This window comes from Candoia aspera, chromosome 6 (assembly GCF_035149785.1).
Source record: "Candoia aspera isolate rCanAsp1 chromosome 6, rCanAsp1.hap2, whole genome shotgun sequence".
Taxonomy (NCBI): Eukaryota; Metazoa; Chordata; class Lepidosauria; order Squamata; family Boidae; genus Candoia; species Candoia aspera.
This window is the reverse complement of record NC_086158.1, coordinates 29,048,949-29,070,966: the sequence shown is the minus strand read 5'-3', so window position 1 is coordinate 29,070,966 and position 22,018 is coordinate 29,048,949. Positions and strand designations below refer to the sequence as shown.

At 36.6% G+C, this 22,018-nt stretch overlaps 1 protein-coding gene across 1 annotated transcript in view; it reads right to left on the bottom strand.

The window, feature by feature from the left end:
* Positions 1-22,018, bottom strand: part of SLC9A9 (solute carrier family 9 member A9) — a 282,029-nt gene that overhangs the window by 163,891 nt on the left and 96,120 nt on the right. Inside the window, exons 7-8 of the mRNA XM_063306631.1 lie at positions 7,769-7,907; positions 3,388-3,493 (exon numbers count right to left, since the gene is read on the bottom strand). Of these exons, the coding sequence (XP_063162701.1) occupies positions 3,388-3,493; positions 7,769-7,907 (245 nt within the window). The remainder of the gene's footprint in view (positions 1-3,387; positions 3,494-7,768; positions 7,908-22,018) is intronic.

The following is a 22,018-nucleotide window of genomic DNA, read 5'->3' as shown; positions in this document are numbered from 1 at the left end:
GGTGTGTTGTCACTTCATTTAACCACCCTCATATTTACGCACTACGATGTCTATAGAGCTGATGAGCGTTCTATTTTGTTATAGATTCCACAGGGGAAGTTGAATTATAAATTCTGACTGCTGTGAGTTCAGGGAGAAATAAAGTAAAATAAAAAATATAGGTACTAGAGTTGAGCTGAAAGTTTTAAGGATTACTTTCTTAAAGCATGAATAAAAAGAATACTACTGGAAAGGACTTCAAAGTGATAAATGATTTTTCCCAGTCCCATAAAGAATAGAACACGAGAATCATAATTCTCTTTAGTTGTATATCACTGGCATAATCTCTCCTCCACAAGATCTAATTCTGAAATATACTGTCTTAAGTGGCATAATTTCCAATTCTCTTCCAATAGTGTCTATAAATGCATGCTACATGTGTAAAATAGGTTGAATATGAAAGGGGATAGTGACTAAAGATTTCTGAATATCCATATGTTCCATATGGGTTTTTTTTAAAAAAAATATTTCTAGTTGGATCTGGAATACTCACACCTGGGCTTCTAAACATTTTTTACAGCTGATATATAAATGCAAAACCCATCTGTGAGCAGTGTAGCAATTAAAATTACTGTTATTCCAGAAGCATAAGTGAACCGGAAAAAGTTCCCAAACCAGTATGTCACTTGGGTGTGAAAACATGACATCTGCCAGTTATATACTGTTTGGTGGTACCCTATGTCTTATGATCTAAAAATGGATTCTATGCTTACAGTGGCTGTACCTCCAGCAACAAAACTATCATTGAAAGCTTCTCTAGTTTCATTACAAGAAAGGCCAAGCTTTCAAGCATTTTTAAAAAAACAGAAATAGACAAAGATATTCTATTCCAGAGGTAAGACTGATTTTTAAAAATTATATAAAATCCAGATAAGGAGCTTACCTTGACATCAGATCAACAATAAATGTTTCTATTCTATATTTACTACAAGTCAGTTTTATGTTCTCTTCACTAGTTCTTTTATATGAGTTACAAATATTCCACTAATCCAACTCATACAATTTATTCCATAAATTTAAAAAGATTTAATCTTAATTTTAATACTTGTCATTTTCTAGACTTGTTTGCCTAGCTTGCTGTGAATCAGAAGAAATTAATTGTATGTATATGAGAGCCAGTTTGGTCTAGTGGTTAAGGCTCTGGGCTAGAAACCAGGAGACTGTGAGTTCTAGTCCTGCCTTAGGCATGAAAGCCGGCTGGGTGACCTTGGGCCAGTCACTCTCTCTCAGCCCAACTCACCACACAGGGTTGCTGTTGAGGGGAAAATAGGAGGAGGAAGGAGTATTAGGGATGTTCGCCACCTTGAGTTATTTATAAAAATAATAAAGGTGGGATAGAAAATAAAATAATAAAATAAAATAAATAAATATATCTGCAAGGAGGGCCAGTTTGATGGAGTGGTTAAGGCACAGGCTAGAAACTGGGAGACCGTGAGTTCTAGTCCCGCCTTAGGCACAAAGCCAGCTGCGTGTCCTTGGGCCAGTCCCTCTCTCTTAGCCCTCAGGAGGCGGCAATGGCAAACTACTTCTGAAAAACATTGCCAAGAAAACTGCAGGGACTTCTCCAGGCAGTCTCCTAGAACTGGACATGACTGAATGGATTAATCTCTCTGTCTACCTCTACTTCTACCTCTACCTCTACCTCTATCTCTCTGTTGCTGGAGGTACAGCCACTGTAAGCATAAAATCCATTTTTAGATCTTAAGACATCTCTTTCTCTCTCTCTCCATAGATACCCATCACACTATACTTTTTTGTGATTAGCAATGTTATGTAGAGCAGAGAAAAGAAATAAGAAACAGCAACCCCCAAAAATTCAAAAGCATGATATAAGAAAAATAAAACATAACTGAAACTAATTTATACCATTACTTTTCTACCAGCGTTTTTACATCCTAAAATCTCTCCGACCATTTCTCGATCTTTGTTAAACATTCTACCAAAGTACACAAATTCATATACTTGTTTTAGATTTTTGTTGTTTATATATAATATGCAATTATTCATTCTTTGCATCCTGTCAAACATAAGTAATTTGGACTTTGATATATAAATCACAAATTCTATACTTATTGTTGCATTATACATTCTATCTATTTGCTGCAGATCATTAGAGTTCTCACCAACAACTTGGCATCATCTGCAGACAAAACTATTCTTATATTCATGTCTCCAGTGAAGACAACTCCAACATTAGTATAAGAATTTCTTATACATCTAATAATTACACTAAACAACCAAGAGGACATTGCAGGTGCTCGTGTAACTCCCTGCTCGGTGTTGAACACTTTAAGTATTTCTTTTATTCTCATACATGCATCTCCTGCTCTTAGCACGTTCAGCTATCAACGTTCAATTTCATATATAATAAAACATTACATAATTCAATTCTATTTGCCTTATTATATGCTTTCTCTAAATAAAGTAATGTATAATAATTTTTTTCTCACATATACAAATTTCTCAGTGAGCTGGTAAATAGGAAAAATCTGGTCTGCTTTTCTCCTGTCTGTCATAAAAGCACACTGAACTTCCCAAATTTTGCTCAATCATCTTTTGTACCCTTTCAGTTGGAATATTGCAAACAACTTCCCAAACACACCTAACAAACTATTTCCACTGTAGTTTTTGCATTCACTTAAAAACAAAATGAAAAGTACAAATAAAACAGCCAAACCTGCCCTATTTAGGCATTTCACTATTTAAATATACATATTCTTCCTTCTGTTACTACTGCTTGGAGTGAGGTGAGACTTCATATATGGAATAAAAAAATTGAAGGGACACTTTTTATCCTGCAGAATATCAAGAGAACCCTATCAACAGAACCTTAGTTCTGTGTATTGGCAAGACTTTTAGCCATGTTTAATGTATTGGATGATGTACCACAACCAGATGTCCTCCAGATATACTGAATTCACCTCTCATAATTTATAGCCTGAATAGGGGGAGGTGGGGGTGAAAGTTCAACACAATTGGATGGCACAAGTTGGAAGAAGGTGATATAGGGATATGTAGCATCAAGAATATGGTGAAAAGAAGCATTTCCTCTACAGTTTTGCAATGAAAATAAACATGAGCAACATGGAACACTTCCTGTAGCCTCCTTAGTTAATATTCTGCTTTTTATCTCCAGAGTCGTAAACAGTATTCTGCCCATTGATCTGTTTCAGGCATAAGATGTCTGTTGTACACATCTTCCTTGCTTGCAATTACTTCCCCATTTATTTAAATAAAAAAATATCCCTTGCTGTCATTTAATATATGTTTCCGACTCCACACGTATCTTTGTGTCACAGAGCAGAGAACTGAAACCCCTTAATTATCTCAGTGGCATGAAATACTTACCTGTAAGTCCAGCAGCTTCAGCAGACAAGAAAGCACTCCATGACAAAAGGAAAAACAGGCCAGTTTCCAACATGGGGAACTCACATAGCTTAGTAAACTTTGTCAAGTGCTAAAAGAAAAAAAATGGTAAGGAAAAAAAGCAACTATTTCAGCTTTCAGACTTAATTTTATTCAGACTTAACAATATTAGGTACATGTGTGAGAAGAAAATAACCTTCTTACAAACTCAGCTCTATAATTTTGCAGAAGTGAACTAAAAATTAAGAGTTGTGATGTTCAAACTGCCACTTCAATACACAACTCATCATAAAATTCACTTCATCCAGTGACTCCCAATTGGTTGGGTTGCATATGTTACTGAAAATTCTTGACCATTGGTAATGCTGGTTGAAATAATTAGGGATGGTAGTTAAACATTTGTGGACCCAAGGCTGAAAACGGGGGTGCAATATTATTTGGGCTTAGGGCTATATTCAGCTTTTGAATGGTATATGAGGTATGAGTGTCACACTGCAAAGTGTGTGTGTGTCTGTATGAAGGGACAGAACAAGAAATAAATGAAATTAGATTCTATTAGATTCTAATTAATTTACATGTAATGTAAACTGCCTAGAGTCCCTCTTTTGGAGGAGATGGGTGGTGATGAAATTTGATAAATAAATAAATAAAAATAAATAATTGACTATACTTTTAAATTAGTTATTATGATAATTTCCCACGTAGTCCACAACTATTACATTATGATTTGGTGCCCCCTTTTGTAGATGTTCTGCGGGCTTTGGAGAGCTGCTTTGATGGGGACATCAAGCAGTAAATGTTTGATGTAAACCAATTCATATGTCATTTTCTGTGGAAAAATATAAATTCAGTGGTGCAAAGGGAAGAAGCATCAAAATTTTAATGAACTTTAATTTAGATCTCTGAAGCTAACCAGAGCAATTTGAATGTGTATGTTCCACAGTGGCTGTTTCATGGACAGTGGAAGGGACTCTGTGCAAGGCAGTTAGTATATCAGTCTCTCAAGTAGGGAAAATACTTTCTGATGAGTCTTTTTGTTTCTCAGAATCCTGACTGTACACAAAAATAGGACAAAAATCTTCTCATGTCTTGGAAAGTTGGTCTTGACCAGGTCACAAAATTATTCATGCTGTGGATAATTTCCCTTTGAATTTTAAGGAAGGAGATATTTCAGTTACAAATAATTTGCAGTGATAAATAATTTCCATTTCCAGCAAGTTTATGATTTTGACAGTGTACTGGAAAAACTTAATTAATTATGCTTTATGAATATTTATTTCATATGCATCTTCAAGAAAAGTATTCCTGGCTATGCTTGTAACTGTTCATGGTTTGAAATAGTTGACTAAATCACTATAGTGATTTGGTTAGATGTAATTTTAATTTCCCAGCATTAGTTCAATTCATATGATACCTAAGTCTAGTTCTACTTCTCTTTTCAATGTTTTCAGGTCATAGAAATCCATCTGTGGTAAAGTCAAATGGCAAAAAAGATCAACTCAGAATGAGCTCAAGGATTATATTATTTCAAGATAGCTTAGTGAAGTTTATTTAGCATTAGTTTAAGAAGTAATAAGGGAATTAAGATTTATTTTAGTAAATCAATGGAAGAAATATTGCATATAGACATTTGGTTTAGAGACAATTCATTTCATTGTGTTAAGGTATTATTTGTGCAGCATGATGCATATATTACCTAGAATCCTTTACTTTCACTTAACTGATTGCCCAGGGCAACATGGCAATGTGTAAAAGAGTAAGCATTTTATATGAAAATATGGTAATGTCACTGTGGCTGTGTGGCCTGTTTGCTCTTTGGAGTTTTGGCTTGCATTTAAAATTAAACATTAGTGCATTAACAACTCATAGAAATTTACCACATTTTTCTGTTGCAGAGAGCCAAAAATCATGCCTCTGAAAATTGGCAGTTCTGCCGCTGAATTTTAGTGGTACAAACTGGAGGTATTCAGGGGATTGTAAGAGCTTTCTAACATTTATTTAATAGCTTCAAATAAAACTGATCTATACAAGGTCTAGAAGGCTTTGGATTTTGGTATGATCTGGTGGGTGATAAGGTACAAGACTTAGCTTCAAGCAACCCAAAATATACCTTTACTGCTTTGTTTTTGCTGACTGAAGTCCGGTGTCTGTGTGAACTGTTGTAGATTAGCTGATGAAGACTAAGCTTGATGAAATCCCCTTTCTAGGATACACACTAATTAAGGCTACCAAAACTGGATTAAAATTTTTTTGGCAGTGATCAAACAGTTTAATAGTCAAATAGTGGCAGTTAGATTTTGCAGTGCAGATCGGGCAGCCCTATATGTTCAGCCTCTGTTTGATGACATCATTTTTACAAGAGACAACATACCATCCCTCCCCTTCCATTCATTTTGTTGACTCTGTATTTGTGTTGAGATGGTTTCTTCTTCTACTACTTTGCTGCTCCTTTGTTTTTATTGTATTGTCCATTCTGCAGTTACATGGAACAGATTGATTTTTATTTTTATTCTCTCTGTAGCTTGTAAAAATGATCATAAAATGGATTTTGATTTATTTGCCAAGCTTCTCTATTTTTATTTTACAAAGTAGTAGGGGGTTTAGCAATAAGCAGTTTATAGTATAAAAATAGTTGCTTGTTCTGAGAATATATTTGGAAAGGTATAGAACTGATATGTTTATGCTGATGCTGATGCAGTTGGGGGGCTTTGACATCTGACTCTGAAGCCTCATTATACCTGCTTTTCCTGCATGTCTTTTAAACTTGTATGATTCCTTTAAATACCTGTCAAGTTACCATGCTCCTTCTTCAAAAGGAAACTCATCCAGCAAGGAAGAATATAAACTGGGAAAAGGATGCATGAAAAAATGAAAAGACTTGTAATGTCAGTTAAATTTCACAGCCATGCATTGTATATTTAAACATAATTCATCCAAGGGCTGTGAAATATTTTCCTGCCTTGGTGAGCCTATAGTTATATACTTTTAATTTAAAAGCACATCTGCTTCATTACCCAAGGTAGCCAACAATATAACCCCAAAACGTCAAGCTAAAAAAAAAATCATTCCTAAACTATGATGGAGAAAAATAAATGTTGACAAAATAGCAGCAAAACACATGAAGGTGAGCTGGCATGAAAATGTTTTAATTTGTCTACTGAAGGGTAAAGGCACAACCATTGCATTTTTGAGGGGACTTTAAAAAATATAGTTTCCAGGGGAATGTCCATTTAGTCTTTTGCAGCAAATGAACAAACAAACAAATGAAAAAGAGCCCCTGCAGCATTTCCTTTCCTGGATCATAGACCATTTGCATCTGATGAAGTGGACTGTGATCTGTGAAAGCTAAAGTGGTAATAAACTAGTCTTTACAGTGCCATGTGATTCTTTATTGCTTTTTAAAAAATGCAGTAAAGCTAGTGAAGCCATATGTTGAAGTGGAAAACACACAAGAACTTCTGCATTAGCAATTCATAGCATAAACCAGCCTTTGTTTCCTAAAGAAAGCTTTATATTGACAGTGATACCCAGGTGATGCTGTAAATTGCTACTCTGGAGATACTTATACAGGCTTTGTAACTCCCGCTCCTTATCCACATTCCTCAAAGTACTACCCTACCTTGGAGCAGATTTTATCTCCACAGGGGCAAAAAAGTTACTTATAAGTTGTTAACTCCTCTTTCTCTTATAGCAATTTTTCATTCTATGTTGCTATGTGAGCACTCTGTGAAAAAGTGTCTCCAAGAAGCACAGATTTATTGGTTTGTTTATTTATTAAAAACCTTCTAAATTTATAAAAACAAAAAACAAACTTCAAATTCAAGGCAAAACATGTCATCCTTTTCTACAGGAGACATGCACTGAGGGAAAACTGAAATATGAGGAGCAAGGAGAGCAAGAAAAATGTAGGAACCTGTTTTGGTTTCAAACACTGTAAATGTTTAGCTTATTACAGACATTGAGTAAATACGTTAGTTACTTTAAGTCAGCCAGTCTTTTAACTATGCCTGGACAAATTCATGATGTGGTTATTGACTAAAGTCATGTTGTTAGAAGAAATGGGTGCATGAAAGATGTGATTGGCAAAGAAAGTGGAAGATGATTACAGAAGGCTATTTGCCCTGGTTTTCTTTCTTCCCATCTTCCAATGGTCAGATTAAAAAATCTGCATATGTATTCAAGCTCATCTACAGCTGCAACTTATCCCAAAAGTGAGTATAGAGCCATAAGAGATTATATTTATGGCATCTCTAAAATCTTAAAACACGAAGTCTTATAAAAATTGAAACATGAAACGGTTGCATTTTACAACACCTGATCTTCCAAACATGCTCTAGTTTGGTTGTTTGGTATCAAAGGATATTAGTGCAGTGACAATTGCATAGGCAGATCCCATAGAAAAAGATCCAGCAAAGATCCCTAAAAAATTCCCCACCGACTGGAAGAAGGCAGCAGCATCAAAAGTGTTAGGATTCTCCTTGGGACTGTAAATTGATATTGAACTGAAATGAAGACAAAAAGGAGAGAAGAATAATGCATTGTATCACATAGCACAGAGACTAAAATCAAGAACTTAAGCATGTACTTTACTAAAGACTAGCAGTTACTCCTTGGGGCTGCTATTAAATCCAAATGTCATGGCATGATGAAATAAGGTTTTATTTTTCAAGGCAGTATCATATGCCACTGTCACTTTTTGCCGGTCTACAAACATATTTTGTGCTCACATCACAAAGAGTATTATTTCCAATCCAACTAGACTTTAAAACATGATAGGTATGTAAGACATCTACAGATAAGCTAGATAACTTTGAATTATTTATTGGGCATATGTCTTCTGAATAGTTATATGTTCACAAATACTCCTGATAAAAACACTAGTTTTATACCTCACTCACACATGGACAATACAAATTATGGTTCATATAAAATCTTTAGCTGTGATCTTATAAACTATTACAGGTGTATCATTCATAGCTTTACCCTTCATAAACCAAACTGGGAGCATGTCAACAGCTTCACAGTATGAAGCCCCAGGGAAACACAAATCAAACATTTTCTTCCAAAGCAAGAAAATAGTTGTCTCTGCTAGAGTTCCTTTTTTGCGCCCAAGTCTTTGGCTGTTGACATCAAAATTATATACTTATGGGAAATTAATGCTATGCAGTGGGAAGATCATCTGTCAAAACATTTCAATTTCCTGCTCAACAGTAGAGATGAGTGACCTAGAATGTTAATAATATTGTCAGATTGACAGTGAAAAAAATTGGACTAAAATTAAACAAATTAAATGTAAAGATGACACTGGGTTTCAAACTAAATATGTGGAAAAGTCTACACAAGTATGGACTCATGCAAAAAATCAATTCCCCAGATCAGAGAAACATATATATTTTATGAAATGGAAGAGAAGCTTATATTTCCCCTTTTTTTAGAAAACAACTGGCTGGATTCACATCAGGATTTGCATAAGTGTATATTCCTGCACTGCAGATACTATGAGAATTAATCTATAGTTTTCTCAGAGTACAAGAACAACTTTTTCATCTGATATAAGCCCTAATCTCCCATGGTTTCTGCTTGGCTGGTATGTGCTGGCAGAGTTGGCGCTCTTGGGGTTCGTTTGACTGAACAGTGCCATCTGTTGGGACCCAGGAAGTGTGCCTTCTTTGTCATGATGTCTGCCCTCTGGAATGAGACCCCCCCCCCCCCGAAAGCTGTGTGGCATACAGAATTCCTGTTGGCATTCTGTAAGGTCCTGAAGGCCTGGTTGTTCTCCCAAGCTTGGATTAGAATGAATGGAACCCCTTGCTGGATGTGTTTTTAATCTATCCTTTTGTATCAAGGGACAGAATCCCCATCTGGCTTTGTTTTGTACTGTATTTTATTGCTTATTACATGGTGAGCTACCCAGGGTTGGTTTGGAGTTATGTGGCGCCTAAACTGAAGGAAATAAATAAATAATAATTTAATTATCAGTCAAATTTAATCAGAATCAGTGTCAGATATATTCACTATGTCATCAATTTTGGGGGGCATTTTCCCAACCAGGAGAAAATCTGCAAATCTTGTATTACAAATTTCCCAATAAATGCAATACCCAAATATATTCAATTTTATTTTCATTTTTAATGTTAATTTCCCTAATATATTCCTATTTTAATCCAATATTCCCCAAATGCAAACTTTAATGCAAGTAGCTGCAATATTTAACTTTTGAACACATTGCAGTGTGTGTGCAGGTGCATGCATGTATGTATGATTTTAGCAGTCTCAACCCTAAGATCTCACAAGATAATTCTGTGCTACTAAGGGGTACTGTAGGAGGCTCTAATGCCCACAGCTCTGTGCTGCCAATCTAGGAAAGAGAGTCACTGCCATCTCCTGCCACTTCTCTCTCTCTCTCTCTCTCTCTTTCTATATATATATATTCTTCAAACTTCTATTACCGCCCATCTCCCCCAAGAAAGGGGGATCTTCCCAAATATATAAATATGTAGGTGTGTTTGTCAGTATCCATGAGTGAAAACTGAAAAAAGAAAGCAAAAGTAGGCAGCACATTTTAATATAATTTATTATTGAGGGCAAGTCAAACAGCTGAGACCTGGCAGAACATTTCTAGGTAACTGTTTTAAACTGTGTAATTTTCTTTGATGCTGCTACAAAGCAACACATGCTTAAATGAACAGAAATAAAAAGAGTGTCACCATTCATTGTGGTTTCATCTAACTTTTGCATTTTTAAGTATGTACATATGTAGTGGATCTTGTCTAATAAAAATATATGAATGCTGAAAATAGCTTTAGCCACTCATTAAAAAAGGTTTCCACCTGAAACAAGCAGGAGCCAAAAGATAAGGAATGGGCAATTCCAGGGCCGCTAGATTTGTGTTTTTTTCCCCCCAACAAACAGTATTGTTGTGCTACAATCTGCTTCATAATTTCTCAAAGGTTTCATCATTTCTCAAAGAAAAAATGTTGTCTTGTTTTGTATTTCCAGCTATTTCTTCAGTGCCTGAACAATTCTGGATTTCTCTTGGTGGTGTTTTTGAACTTACTGTACTGCTGAAGCTGGCAGTGTTGGATCTGTTGCACATCTTTCCTGCAGCTGAAGCTTCCCTGGAGGCCCACATTTCCTTGTCTGAAAAGGGGCCATGTGAGGAATTTCCTCATGGATTGAAGGAAGTTTGTGAAGTCAGGGGGATTACTGGAGAGGGTTTGTACAGCACAAGATAAGCACCTCACCCTTTTCAGAATTTGAACATTTCTGCCTCTAGCTAGTCAGTAATTCTCACATTTTCCAAAGGGATTTAAGGAAAAAAGTTGGCAATTTAATAAAATAATAATACAGCATACACACACTAGAACTAGGCTTCACTGAATTATGGACAGGAGACTAAACAGATAAGCATTATCAGTACTGGGTTAGTAAGGGTTTCAGTAATATTTTAACAGAAGTAGTGGCAAATAAAGCCCACCAAATTAATAATCTACAGGTAAACATTTACTGTCTTTCAGATCTGTTTTTGGCTATAGGCCAGAATGCAGCTGAAGGCCACAGGCAACATGAAGAAGCACACTGGGCATCACTCTTGCAAAGCCAGTACAAGGTGTGGCCAAAGAAAATTACGTAGGTATGCCTGCTGGATATGGCCCTTTTGCAATGTCTGAGAATTGGTATAAAGCAGGAGTTCTGCAGAGTATGATAGACAAAGACAAGATGGCAGCTGTGATGGTGCAACTGAAGCCCTGCCCATTTTTATGTCTGTTGTCCTCTTAACTTTTTTTACCATCCCTGCAGACACCCCCATTATGAACAATATAAATACAAAAGGAAAGGCTCATTTGAGTCAGGCTCAGCTACTGATGACTTTATAAGATGTCAGTCTACTTTGAGAGGGCAATTATAAGAAAGTGGTTTACCACCAGCTTTCATGCCTGCTTCTGACTCAGAGGATTCTATTCCCAAAAAGCCTGCCATGGACGCACCAGACAATTGCCAGCCTCCTCATCTATCATAAATACATTAACATTCCTATATAGACCTCAGCAACAGCTCTTTTCTCAGGCCTAGGAGGGCAGCTGCCTCAGCCAGCCAAACTGACTGTCATGTAAGGGAAGGGAAAATACTTTATAATTATTGCATTTTTACTACCCTGGACAGAAGGGAATCTTGTGAGATTATCTGTCTCAGGTACCAAAATAACTCGCCTGGCCTTAGGAACTATGCTCCTTAATTTGGTGGAGAGAAAGAGCTATCTGACATTTTGTTTCTGGCAGCAAAAATTAGTTTTCATTATTCATTATTTCATTTCATTCATTATTTCTATATTTGTATTCTTGGAGCATTTAACTGTTTGGCATTACAGTTCCTGGCCTTGTAAATGTTATCTATACATTTATATCTATACCAACTGTATCATGTCGTGGAAAATGTACTATTATATTATGTCATGGATATAATAAAATTTCAGTCTCTGCAGACAGATCCCCAAGTTTTCTCTCAAATAACTGCATATAACAGAAGGACAGCAAAGCTGGTTGACATCTAAGAGAATCAAAACCCAGGAAAGAAACTGAAGTCCTACAACTTCCTATTCTATACATTACTATTTTTAAGAGTGTAAAGAGGTGTGGACTGTTATGTTACTATATGTTACTATTTTTAAGAGTATAAAGAATATAAAGAGTATAAACTATTTTACAATTGCTTTTTTATAATTCATGATGGTCCTTGTGGTATGCTTTATGGCTCTGTTTTATACTATGGCAATTGGTATATCTATTTGGAAAGTTTTTCCATGGCAGAGTGCAATAGCAATGGCGGACATATAACTCCTCTTAACAGAATATTCCACATATCCTTAACCTTATTCAGCATCACAAAAACACAATATACTTGTTTGGCCTTGCACAGTATCTTGTTTCTGCAGCAGCAGCTACCTTAACAAATTGATGCATTTATACTATCCACATCTATTTCTTTCATTTCGTAGAAAAGGAGGACGTTTGGGGGAAGCTCAAAGGCTGGTACATAGCCACAAATAATTCTGAGAAAATCAATGTTTTAAAATTGAATTACTGTAATGAAATCTATACATTTTAACATGACATTCTGTGTTACTTTAGAAGCTTCATTTCCAAACAAAGCAACCCAACAATTTAGTTGCTGTATAGATTAGAGCTTAAACTCAAGGAGAAAAGGAATTGAGATTTAAATGTCTAGTACAAGCAAAAAGCAGGACAAGAAGCAGCTTTCCCTAATGTTACAATAGATTTCTAACTTTAGAGTCCATCATCCTAAAGTAGTGGATAAAGTAAAATAATCTCTTATCAATGTTACCTCTTATCCACACTACTTGTAGTAACCCAGAATAATATACCATAAGAATTTTTATTTATAGAACTAAACCTACATCTCAGTTACTACCCAGGAATTCTTGCATCACATTCTTTAAAAGGTACTATTACAACGTCATGTAGAGTTTGCCAAAGGCCAGGTCAGTTTCTTTTTCATTGTAGGTTGTATTTTACTTAAGAGCAACATTCTAATGCCAGTGAAAGTGTACCTTCTGGAGTTAACTGCAGTTCAGAAGGCTTGACTTTGTCCTGAACCATGATGGGAAGGAGAGAATAGGTTTCTTCTTCCTTGAAGCAGCAATCCTGCTTAAAAACTTCTCTCCTATGTCTGCTTTTGTGGTTGGCTTTAAATAGATATGATTACCAACAACATCTTCAGCATGTCATGAGTAAGGATGGTGAGCAGGGGGCTCCCTTCCAGACTGTTAAGCGCATGCGTAGCACTGAGGAATTGGTGAGCCATTCCAAGAGGCACAGAGTGGGACCGCCTTAACCTGCAGGGTTTATATGGCTGGGTTTTTCCCACGCTTGTTCAGTTTGTTAGGATTACTGTTATGTATGAGCAATAAAACATTAGAGAACAGTTCCCTGTCTCAGAGTGTTTCCTGGGAGTCAGGACACAGCATCATGCCATGCCTAGTTTAGCCCTGAGCAGGAAGATAACATGGAGTGATCTAAGTTCTTAAAATGTGATTTGTTTTCTTGACATCTGGTCTTTGAGTGTACAGACAAGTGTCTTGTTTTTAAAAGGTTCACAGGCATCTGAAACTTGACATATAAACTTACCCTTTTGTCCTATAAGGTAAAAGGGACTGTAGAAGTAATTTGTACCACAGTACATATTACTGTTATTTTATGCTGTGATGGTCAATAGCTCTCTTTATTTGACTGAATGTGTGAAAGCTTGAAGGGGGGTGAATAATAGGACTGCATGTATTGACCTGCCTGTTATTCTTTCTGACTTCTGAGAAGTCCAAAGGAGAATTGTACCTGAATCTGCTTGAACAAACAGAAAGATAGGATTAGATGGTGTGAGCAGCACTATCTGTATAATATAATAGTTTAGTTCCTTTCATACTCAAGGCCATTGCCAAGGATATTGATGCTTCTTACTTGGTGTGAAGACTCTGAAGCAAGAATGGAAACCATTATATTGTCCCTGATGTTGTTAAATATCGTGCATCTTTCTCTCCACATTTTACTTTTAGATTTGTATTTCTCTCTAAATTTTACTATTAGATTTACATTTTTTTTGCAAAATAATCACCTCAGCTCTCTACCACAATCAAGGATAGTTCTAGGATGTGTGTTTTTGCCCTATTTAAGGATAAAGGTGAAGCTTAACTCTGTGTCTTTTTGCCTTATTTTTAAATATAAAACCAGATGTAAATTAAATAAATGAGCCATGTAAGCTATGTCAAAGATATTTGAACATTTCTGAGAAAAGTTTAAAGAATAATTTTATTTTTAAATTTTATTTAAGATATTTAAGATAACCCAAAGATACACACTGGTATGTTTAAATCTCTCAATGTTATGGCAGTCTGTAGGAGTGGATGGCTATAATAAATTTAAATAAATAAATAATACTGAGGGAGATTAAAGTAGGATTTGCTGCTTTTATGTGAACAGGGCTTCATTGTTCTCATTTAATTTTATTTATATTATTTGTTTTTTGATTTGAACTTTTTAGTAAAGAAGATAGATGAAATAGATAGATAGATAGATAGATAGATAGATAGATATTTTAAATAAAATAATAAAACAATCTGGCATGGAATAGTGCTAATATGCCAGTTTTTAACTAGAGATCAAAATTTATTATACATTTGACCCTGCATCCGCTCTAAAACATTTAAAGCCCCTTTCCTTTTACATGCAGGGTGGAGATTTTTCAAAGGATTTTGTTACCCAAGGTACTATGGAACAAGGCCAGAATTTTGTGTTCTAGATAGTACAGCCATAACAGGAGGAACCCTGGGTCACAACTCACTAAGAACTGTCATTGTGATGATTGATGCCACTGCAAATAGAATTCTGCATCTTGAAAAGAGCAGTGAGATAGCAAAATTGCATACAGAATTGCTCACTTTGTTTTGTGTTTTGTGTGTGCACACATATAACATACAGATATACCAAATCAATTCTAAAACTTATTTGTCCAGCCACAACTGACAAGATGGTGCTGGGATGGACCAGGAAAAACGACCCTAGTTATATAAGGTTATTAAACCAGCCTATCTCTGGTCATCTACGTGTAATGTTAAAAGATATTTGTACGTAATAAAGAAACAAGGCTATTTTATTCAAAATGATTGGCGTTGTCTGCATGATGTGCTATTCTAACAGTCTTCCTGCCTTCATGACTGTTAGTTCCACTTCCACAGTTCTATAATATATGGTTGCAGCTGTTGCCATGGCAATTCATTTTTTTTTAAGTGTTGAACTGAAGACATAAAAACCAGCTGCTATCACAAGAATGTAGATTATGTTCTTATTTCTAGCATGAATTTAAAAATGGATGCCTGATCTGGCCTCTGTATAATAGCAAAATAGCAGAATGGACGGCAAAGACTTTGTGATGGATATTCAGATTCAGACTGTAAGTCAAAAATTAAAATGGGATAGAAGCTTTATAGCCTCTTGCAAATTATCCTTATGAAATATTATGCGAAATATCTCTGCCATATTTTTCATTCAGTTCTTCAAATCACTAAGTACTTTTCATTACTTATAACTGCAGAAATTAAAATGATCTAGGACTTGGAGCAGCTCCTCTATAAGGGAAGGCTGCAATATTTGGGGTGTATGTGATGGGGAGGTAGCTTAAGAAAATGGTCAGGGAATAGTTTTCCCCCCCATATTCTATTACCCATAAAGCCAACATTTGAGGATTTAAGACAGAGGAAAGGAAACAAGTCTTTGTACTTCTGGGAATTCACTCCCACAATATGTAGCTCACCAGGTTGGACACATTTTAAAAGAGGATTCAACAAATTTAGGTAAGATAATACTAACAGTATCTACTGATTGCAGTACTACCTTTTCATTGGACAGTTTGGTTGTTATTTTGCAGGCAGCATTGTTAACCCTGGTCTCATGACCTGATACAAGCAATGAAGGAAATCTGTCCTAACAGCCAGGAAACACGCTGAGACAAGGAACTGGTCTCTAATGTTTATTGCTAGTACATAACGGGAATCCTAACAAACTGAAGAAGCGTGGGAAAAACCCAGACATATAAACCCCAAAGGTTAAGGCGGTCCCGATCTGTGTCTCTTTGAATGGCTGCCCAATTCCTCAGTGCTACGCATGTGCTTAACAGTCTGGATGGGAGCCCCCTGCTCGCCATCCTTACTCATGACAAAATCATTTTCAAAAACATCAATTCTTACTTTGATACAATTTTTCAAAAGTACCTGAGGACCTGAATTATCTTATCTTCCCTTTCTATAGATTTTGCAGTTAAAAAACAGGATACTTATTAACCACAATAAGCCAAAGCACAAAACAAGTAGCTAACTACAAGTTGTTACTAGGAAAGGAGTCTGCACAGCTAGCAAAAGATGACTTGCTCAGATAGGAGAAGAATGGAGTCCTGAAATAAGAGGGTGCTCTGTATTTGGAGAAGGACAGAGAACCAATGGGTGGAATGGCTTTGAAGTGGGACATTGGATACCCAAATTAAAAAGGGATACCTGGCAAGGGAGAAGAAGAGGACAACTGTGCTCCAAACCTCTGTAGGTCCCCATTTTTCCCACTTCTTCACCAGACCCTGCCTCTGAGAGACTGAAGTGTGACAGATGGTGAGAATTTAACATCAGAAAGAATGCAGAAAGGAAGTCACTCCACATTAGAAACACATTTAGAGACATTTCTTCATGCTCTCCTCTCTCCTCTCCTCCTCTTCTTAGATTAGGACATTAAGTTTTACAATTTTGACCAAACTTCAAATGCTCAATTTTGTAATTTCTTCTTCAGCCAAATACAGAAACAAGAATTAAATTCTGCCTGATTCTTAATTCTCATGCTCAAAACTTACTCAAAGAACCAAGGAGGGATGTAATTTGGGTGTAAATGTGGCATGGCCATGCCCCTGATTGAATCAACCGTATGATTATATGTAAGATAAAATAAATGCAAGATTTCTTGGCAGTTAACTGAAGGACCCCACACCTCTACATAGTTAGCCTAGGTTAGATTGATGAATCCCTAATAAAGGCAGGACTTCTCAATAGTTGCATCTGGAGCTTGGAGCCAATGGATGGACTCTTATTGTTAATGTGGATACCCTGAAAGCCAAGGTATATTCCCAGAATCACGGTTGACTGAAAAATCCATTCTAAATGTTAGATACCTGAGGAGAAACTTTGGGAGGTTCAGATTATTATAGGATCTGAGGTATGTTATGTATGTACTGTATGCATGGAAGAAAGTAGATATACTCTGAGCCCCAATTTGGCATAACAAATATGTCAGGGGGTTTAAGTGGTAACAAGGAACATATTTATCTGTCTGACAGAGGTAAAACCAGATTTTTTCTTCTCAATTTAGTGCAGCTCACAAAGGTCTATTGCATTAACCATAGTTTAAGTATGCTAGACATAAAAGCAGTATCTGGACTTTAATTCAGCAAAGATTATTAAGAGTTAAAAGTCTTGCTGTGTGTCATTTGGAAAGTAAATGCTCTAAGCTTCCAATGGAAAGTTTCAATTTAACTTTTAGCCTTTGAGCAGTACAGTGTTAATGATCACCATTCAGATAACATATAGACAGATTTCTGGTTATTGTTATTTTTAGACATGATTTCTGCAATTTATAAAGGCAAATCCCTAATATGATGCTTATTTGTATTCAGCACATGCTATTCCCTATGTTATCTAGCCTTATCTGTTTTAGAAGAAAAAAAATTATTTAAAAAAATACTGGCATGAGAAAACAATATTAATGCAAAAACCAATAATGCATAAGAGTCATGTATTAGCTTTGCATTTATAAAAGTAAAAATATCTTTTGGGGGGTTTTTTTTGAGAATGGCAATCAACTCGAATTGTGTCAAGAATATGCTCCACCATTTCTGGCTTAAGTATTCAGAACAAAATTTCAAAACATGTGATATAAATCTTCACTCAGATTAAAGAACAGCTAACATATTTACTTACAAATGGGCCCTCTAGAAGAATATAAGGATTATAGTATCAGGGCTGTGATTATTAAATTAGTATACAGGTAGTCCTCATTTAGTGACTGCCTCAGACAGCGAATGTTCACAGTTACAATGGTGATAAAAAAGTAACTTTGTGACCAATCCCACATTTTTGACCTTTGCAGTATCTCTGTCTGAGTCACGTGTTCGTCCTTATAGTCAGTTAGTACATGTTGTCCTGTGCCTGACCCATTTTTTTCTCCCCTCCTCACAGAGTGGAGAGATTGCCTAAACAAGCTATCTCTTCCTGAGCTGCTTTTCTCTGTAGTGGGTCTGTAAAAACTGCTAAGGGCAAGTTAACAAGTTCAGCTCTGCGGCCTTAATTAGTTGATTAGAACCCTCCAGTATGGCCTGCTGCCTGAAATTGACCAGACCTTAATCGGTTTCACACTAAAGGCTTTCTTTTGCCTCCTAAGTGACTCACTAAGCAAACAGCTGGCACTAATACATTCCTTTCAATGTGTGTGTCTGCCTACTCTCTTGTAATCCATTCCTTTCCAACGAATGTAAATACAAACATCAATTCTCTTCTTGCTAATTATCCCAGTGCCAGGGTGAGCATTCCAAAGGGCGAGTGGGGGAAAAGGACTATAAGATTTGCCCTTTTACATGGCTTCCTTGTGAGTTGAGTTCCAGAAAACTTCTCCGACGTTTGGGCTCACCAGGCTGTTTGGTTTCCTACCCTTCTGAAACTAGAAAGCAAAGGACAACTTAAGTAAAATTGTAAGCACAGATGCAGTCATGTGATTTTCACTTAGCATCCACTTCACTTAATGACCAAGTCACTGGAACCAATTGTGGTCATTAAACAAGGACTACCTGCACTGTATATAAACAGGGAACAAACCCCACACTTCTTTGCCATGATGATGTTACGTAGTTAGGTAATGAAATGTCTGCAAACAAACGATCAAGCTCAGAGGACTCCACAGTTCAACCCTGAGGTATGTATATTCTCTTCTAATAAACAGATCTCTGATAGTTTGTGTCTTGGGAAGTGGCAATCTGCTATTATACCTGGGAAAGCTTCAGCTTCTCCAGACAATGTATATTGGCTTAAGGTTCCTTTGTGGTTCTCAGTTAGCAGAAATGGGAAATTATTTTTCTTCTTTTGGACTTGCTTCTATAACATGGATGGGAAGGAAAAAATGTGGTGGTATCAAATATTGGTTGAGTGCATAACTGCTTCATCACCCCCAGCTCTACTGGCTAGACAGAACAGACCTGATGGTAGACAGAGCCTTACAGCCCCCTAACATGGATTTTCCTTACTTGCCCCCATTAAGACACTGCATAGATATGCTATCGGTAGAAGAACAATGAATCAAAACAGAAAACTATCTGTCTATGTGTAATCTCTTCAGTCAAAAAGAGTAGCAAGCCTTTATGAATATTAATTCTAGGAACCAATATTAAAGAGCTCACTGGGGAAGGCTACTTAAACTACTACAGAATCCTTCAATCTTCTACGGACCCAGTAGGAATAATGTGCAGTAGAGCTAAACTCCATATCAAATTATCTTAGTCTTAGAAAAACTGCCATGTTATGGAAGAAAGGTTATTTAAAAAAGCAAAACAAAGTCTGGAAATACATGAACACAGGAGAGGAAATGGGAAAAAAAATATCTTCCTAAACAAGCTCAGCTAAAGCAGATTGTACTTGAGTTTTGAAGTACTCTCAGCAGAAATCTCTAAAAGAAGAAAGCTTTGATGCCAACATGGTTGGTGGTACTAAAATATTGCTAAATAATTGACTTCTGGAGGTAAACCATAAGCCTTACAAAATGGCATACCAAATTCTTAACCTGCAATTTCATATTTTAAAATGTTTGTCCATCTATGTGTGGATAAGTAAATAGATAGACCTGTGTGCTGATTTGATTCAATAGAACATGGCAACTGTATGCATTCTGGCTGATTCAAGCTAAATTATATTTTCAGACAACCCTGAGGAAAAACTGTATGACAGGACTCACTGAAATCCATCCTTATTTAACAAGCAAGTAATCCAGCAGCATATGGTTGCATTTAGATTGTATTTAGAGTTGTAATCTGATCTATCCAGAAAGCTCAATATAATTAAGCAATAGCATAATGATAGTTTAGAAATGAATCTTGGACAGCCACCAGTAATGACTCAACAAATATGGGTAAACCTGATTGAATATTGTGTCCTCCAATATAAAAATATAGAAAATATACTTTAATATATATAATTCATATATAAAATTATACACACACTGACACACAAACACACACAGACTATGGTGTATGTATGTGTGTGTATGTATGTGTATGTGTGTGTGTGTGTGTGTGTGTGTGTATATATATATATATATATATATATATATATATATATATATATATATAATTTTTATAATATATATAAAACATAGCTTTAAAGAAGGAATTCAAGAACCTTTATGTAAATATCAACTTAGCCCAGATAGACAGGAGGGGGTGAGGACAAAAACTCAAGACTTCCTCTTGATTCTTGATTCTTATATTAGACGGGAGAGATAGAATCTCTGGCTTTTGTTGTTTATTCGTTTAGTCGCTTCTGACTCTTCGTGACTTCATGGACCAGCCCACGCCAGAGCTTCCTGTCGGTTGTCAACACCCCCAGCTCCCCCAGGGACGGGTCTGTCACCTCTAGAATATCATCCATCCACCTTGCCCTTGGTTGGCCCCTCTTCCTTTTGCCCTCCACTCTCCCTAGCATCAGCATCTTCTCCAGGGTGTCCTGTCTTCTCATTATGTGGCCAAAGTATTTCAGTTTTGCCTTTACTATCATTCCCTCAAGTGAGCAGTCTGGCTTGATTTCCTGGAGGATGGACTGGTTTGACCTTCTTGCAGTCCAAGGCACTCTCAGAATTTTCCTCCAACACCACAGTTCAAAAGCACACAATTTGTTATAGTCCACACAGTCAAAGGCTTTATAATAGTCAATAAAACAGAAATAGATGTTTTTCTGATACTCCCTGGCTCTTTCCATTATCCAGCAGATATTGGCAATTTGGTCCCTAGTTCCTCTGCCTTTTCTAAACTCAGCTTGTACATCTGGCAATTCTTGCTCCATGAATTGCTGAAGTCTACCTTGCAGGATCTTGAGCATTACCTTACTGGCATGTGAAATGAGTGCCACTGTTCGATAGTTTGAACGTTCTTTAGTGTTTCCCTTTTTTGGTATGGGGATATAAGTTGACTTTTTCCAATCTGATGGCCATTCTTGTGTTTTCCAAATTTGCTGGCATATAGTGTGCATTACCTTGACAGCATCATCTTGCAAGATTTTGAACAATTCAGCTGGGATGCCGTCATCTCCTGCTGCCTTGTTATTAGCAATGCTTCTTAAGGCCCACTCAACCTCACTCTTCAGGATGTCCGGCTCTAGCTCACTGACCACACCATCAAAGCTATCCTCAATATTGCTATCCTTCCTATACAGGTCTTCTGTATATTTTTGCCACCTTTTCATGATCTCTTCTTCTTCTGTTAGGTCCTTGCCATCTTTGTTTTTGATCATGCCCATTTTGGCCTGGAATTTACCTCCAATGTTTCTAATTTTCTGGAAGAGGTTTCCTTCCTATTCTATTGTCTTCTTCCACTTCTGCGCAGTGCTTGATTAAAAATAATTCCTTATCTCTTCTGGCTAACCTCTGGAATTTTCCATTTAATTGGGCATATCTCCCCCTATCACTGTTGCCTTTTGCTTTCCTTCTTTTTTGGGCTACTTCTAGTGTCTCAGCAGACAGCCATTTTGCCTTCTTGGTTTTCTCTTTCTTTGGGATGTATTTTGTTGCTGCCTCCTGAACAATGTTGCGAACTTCTGGCCATAGTTCTTCTGGGACCCTATCTACTAAGTCCAGTCCCTTAAATCTATTCTTCACCCCCACTGCATATTCCTTAGGAATATTAGTGAGCTCATATCTAGCTGATTTGTGGGTCTTCCCTAATCTCTTTAGTCTGATCCCAAATTGTGCAATAAGAAGTTCGTGATCTGGACTACAGTCAGCTCCAGGTCTTGTTTTTACCGACTGTATAGATG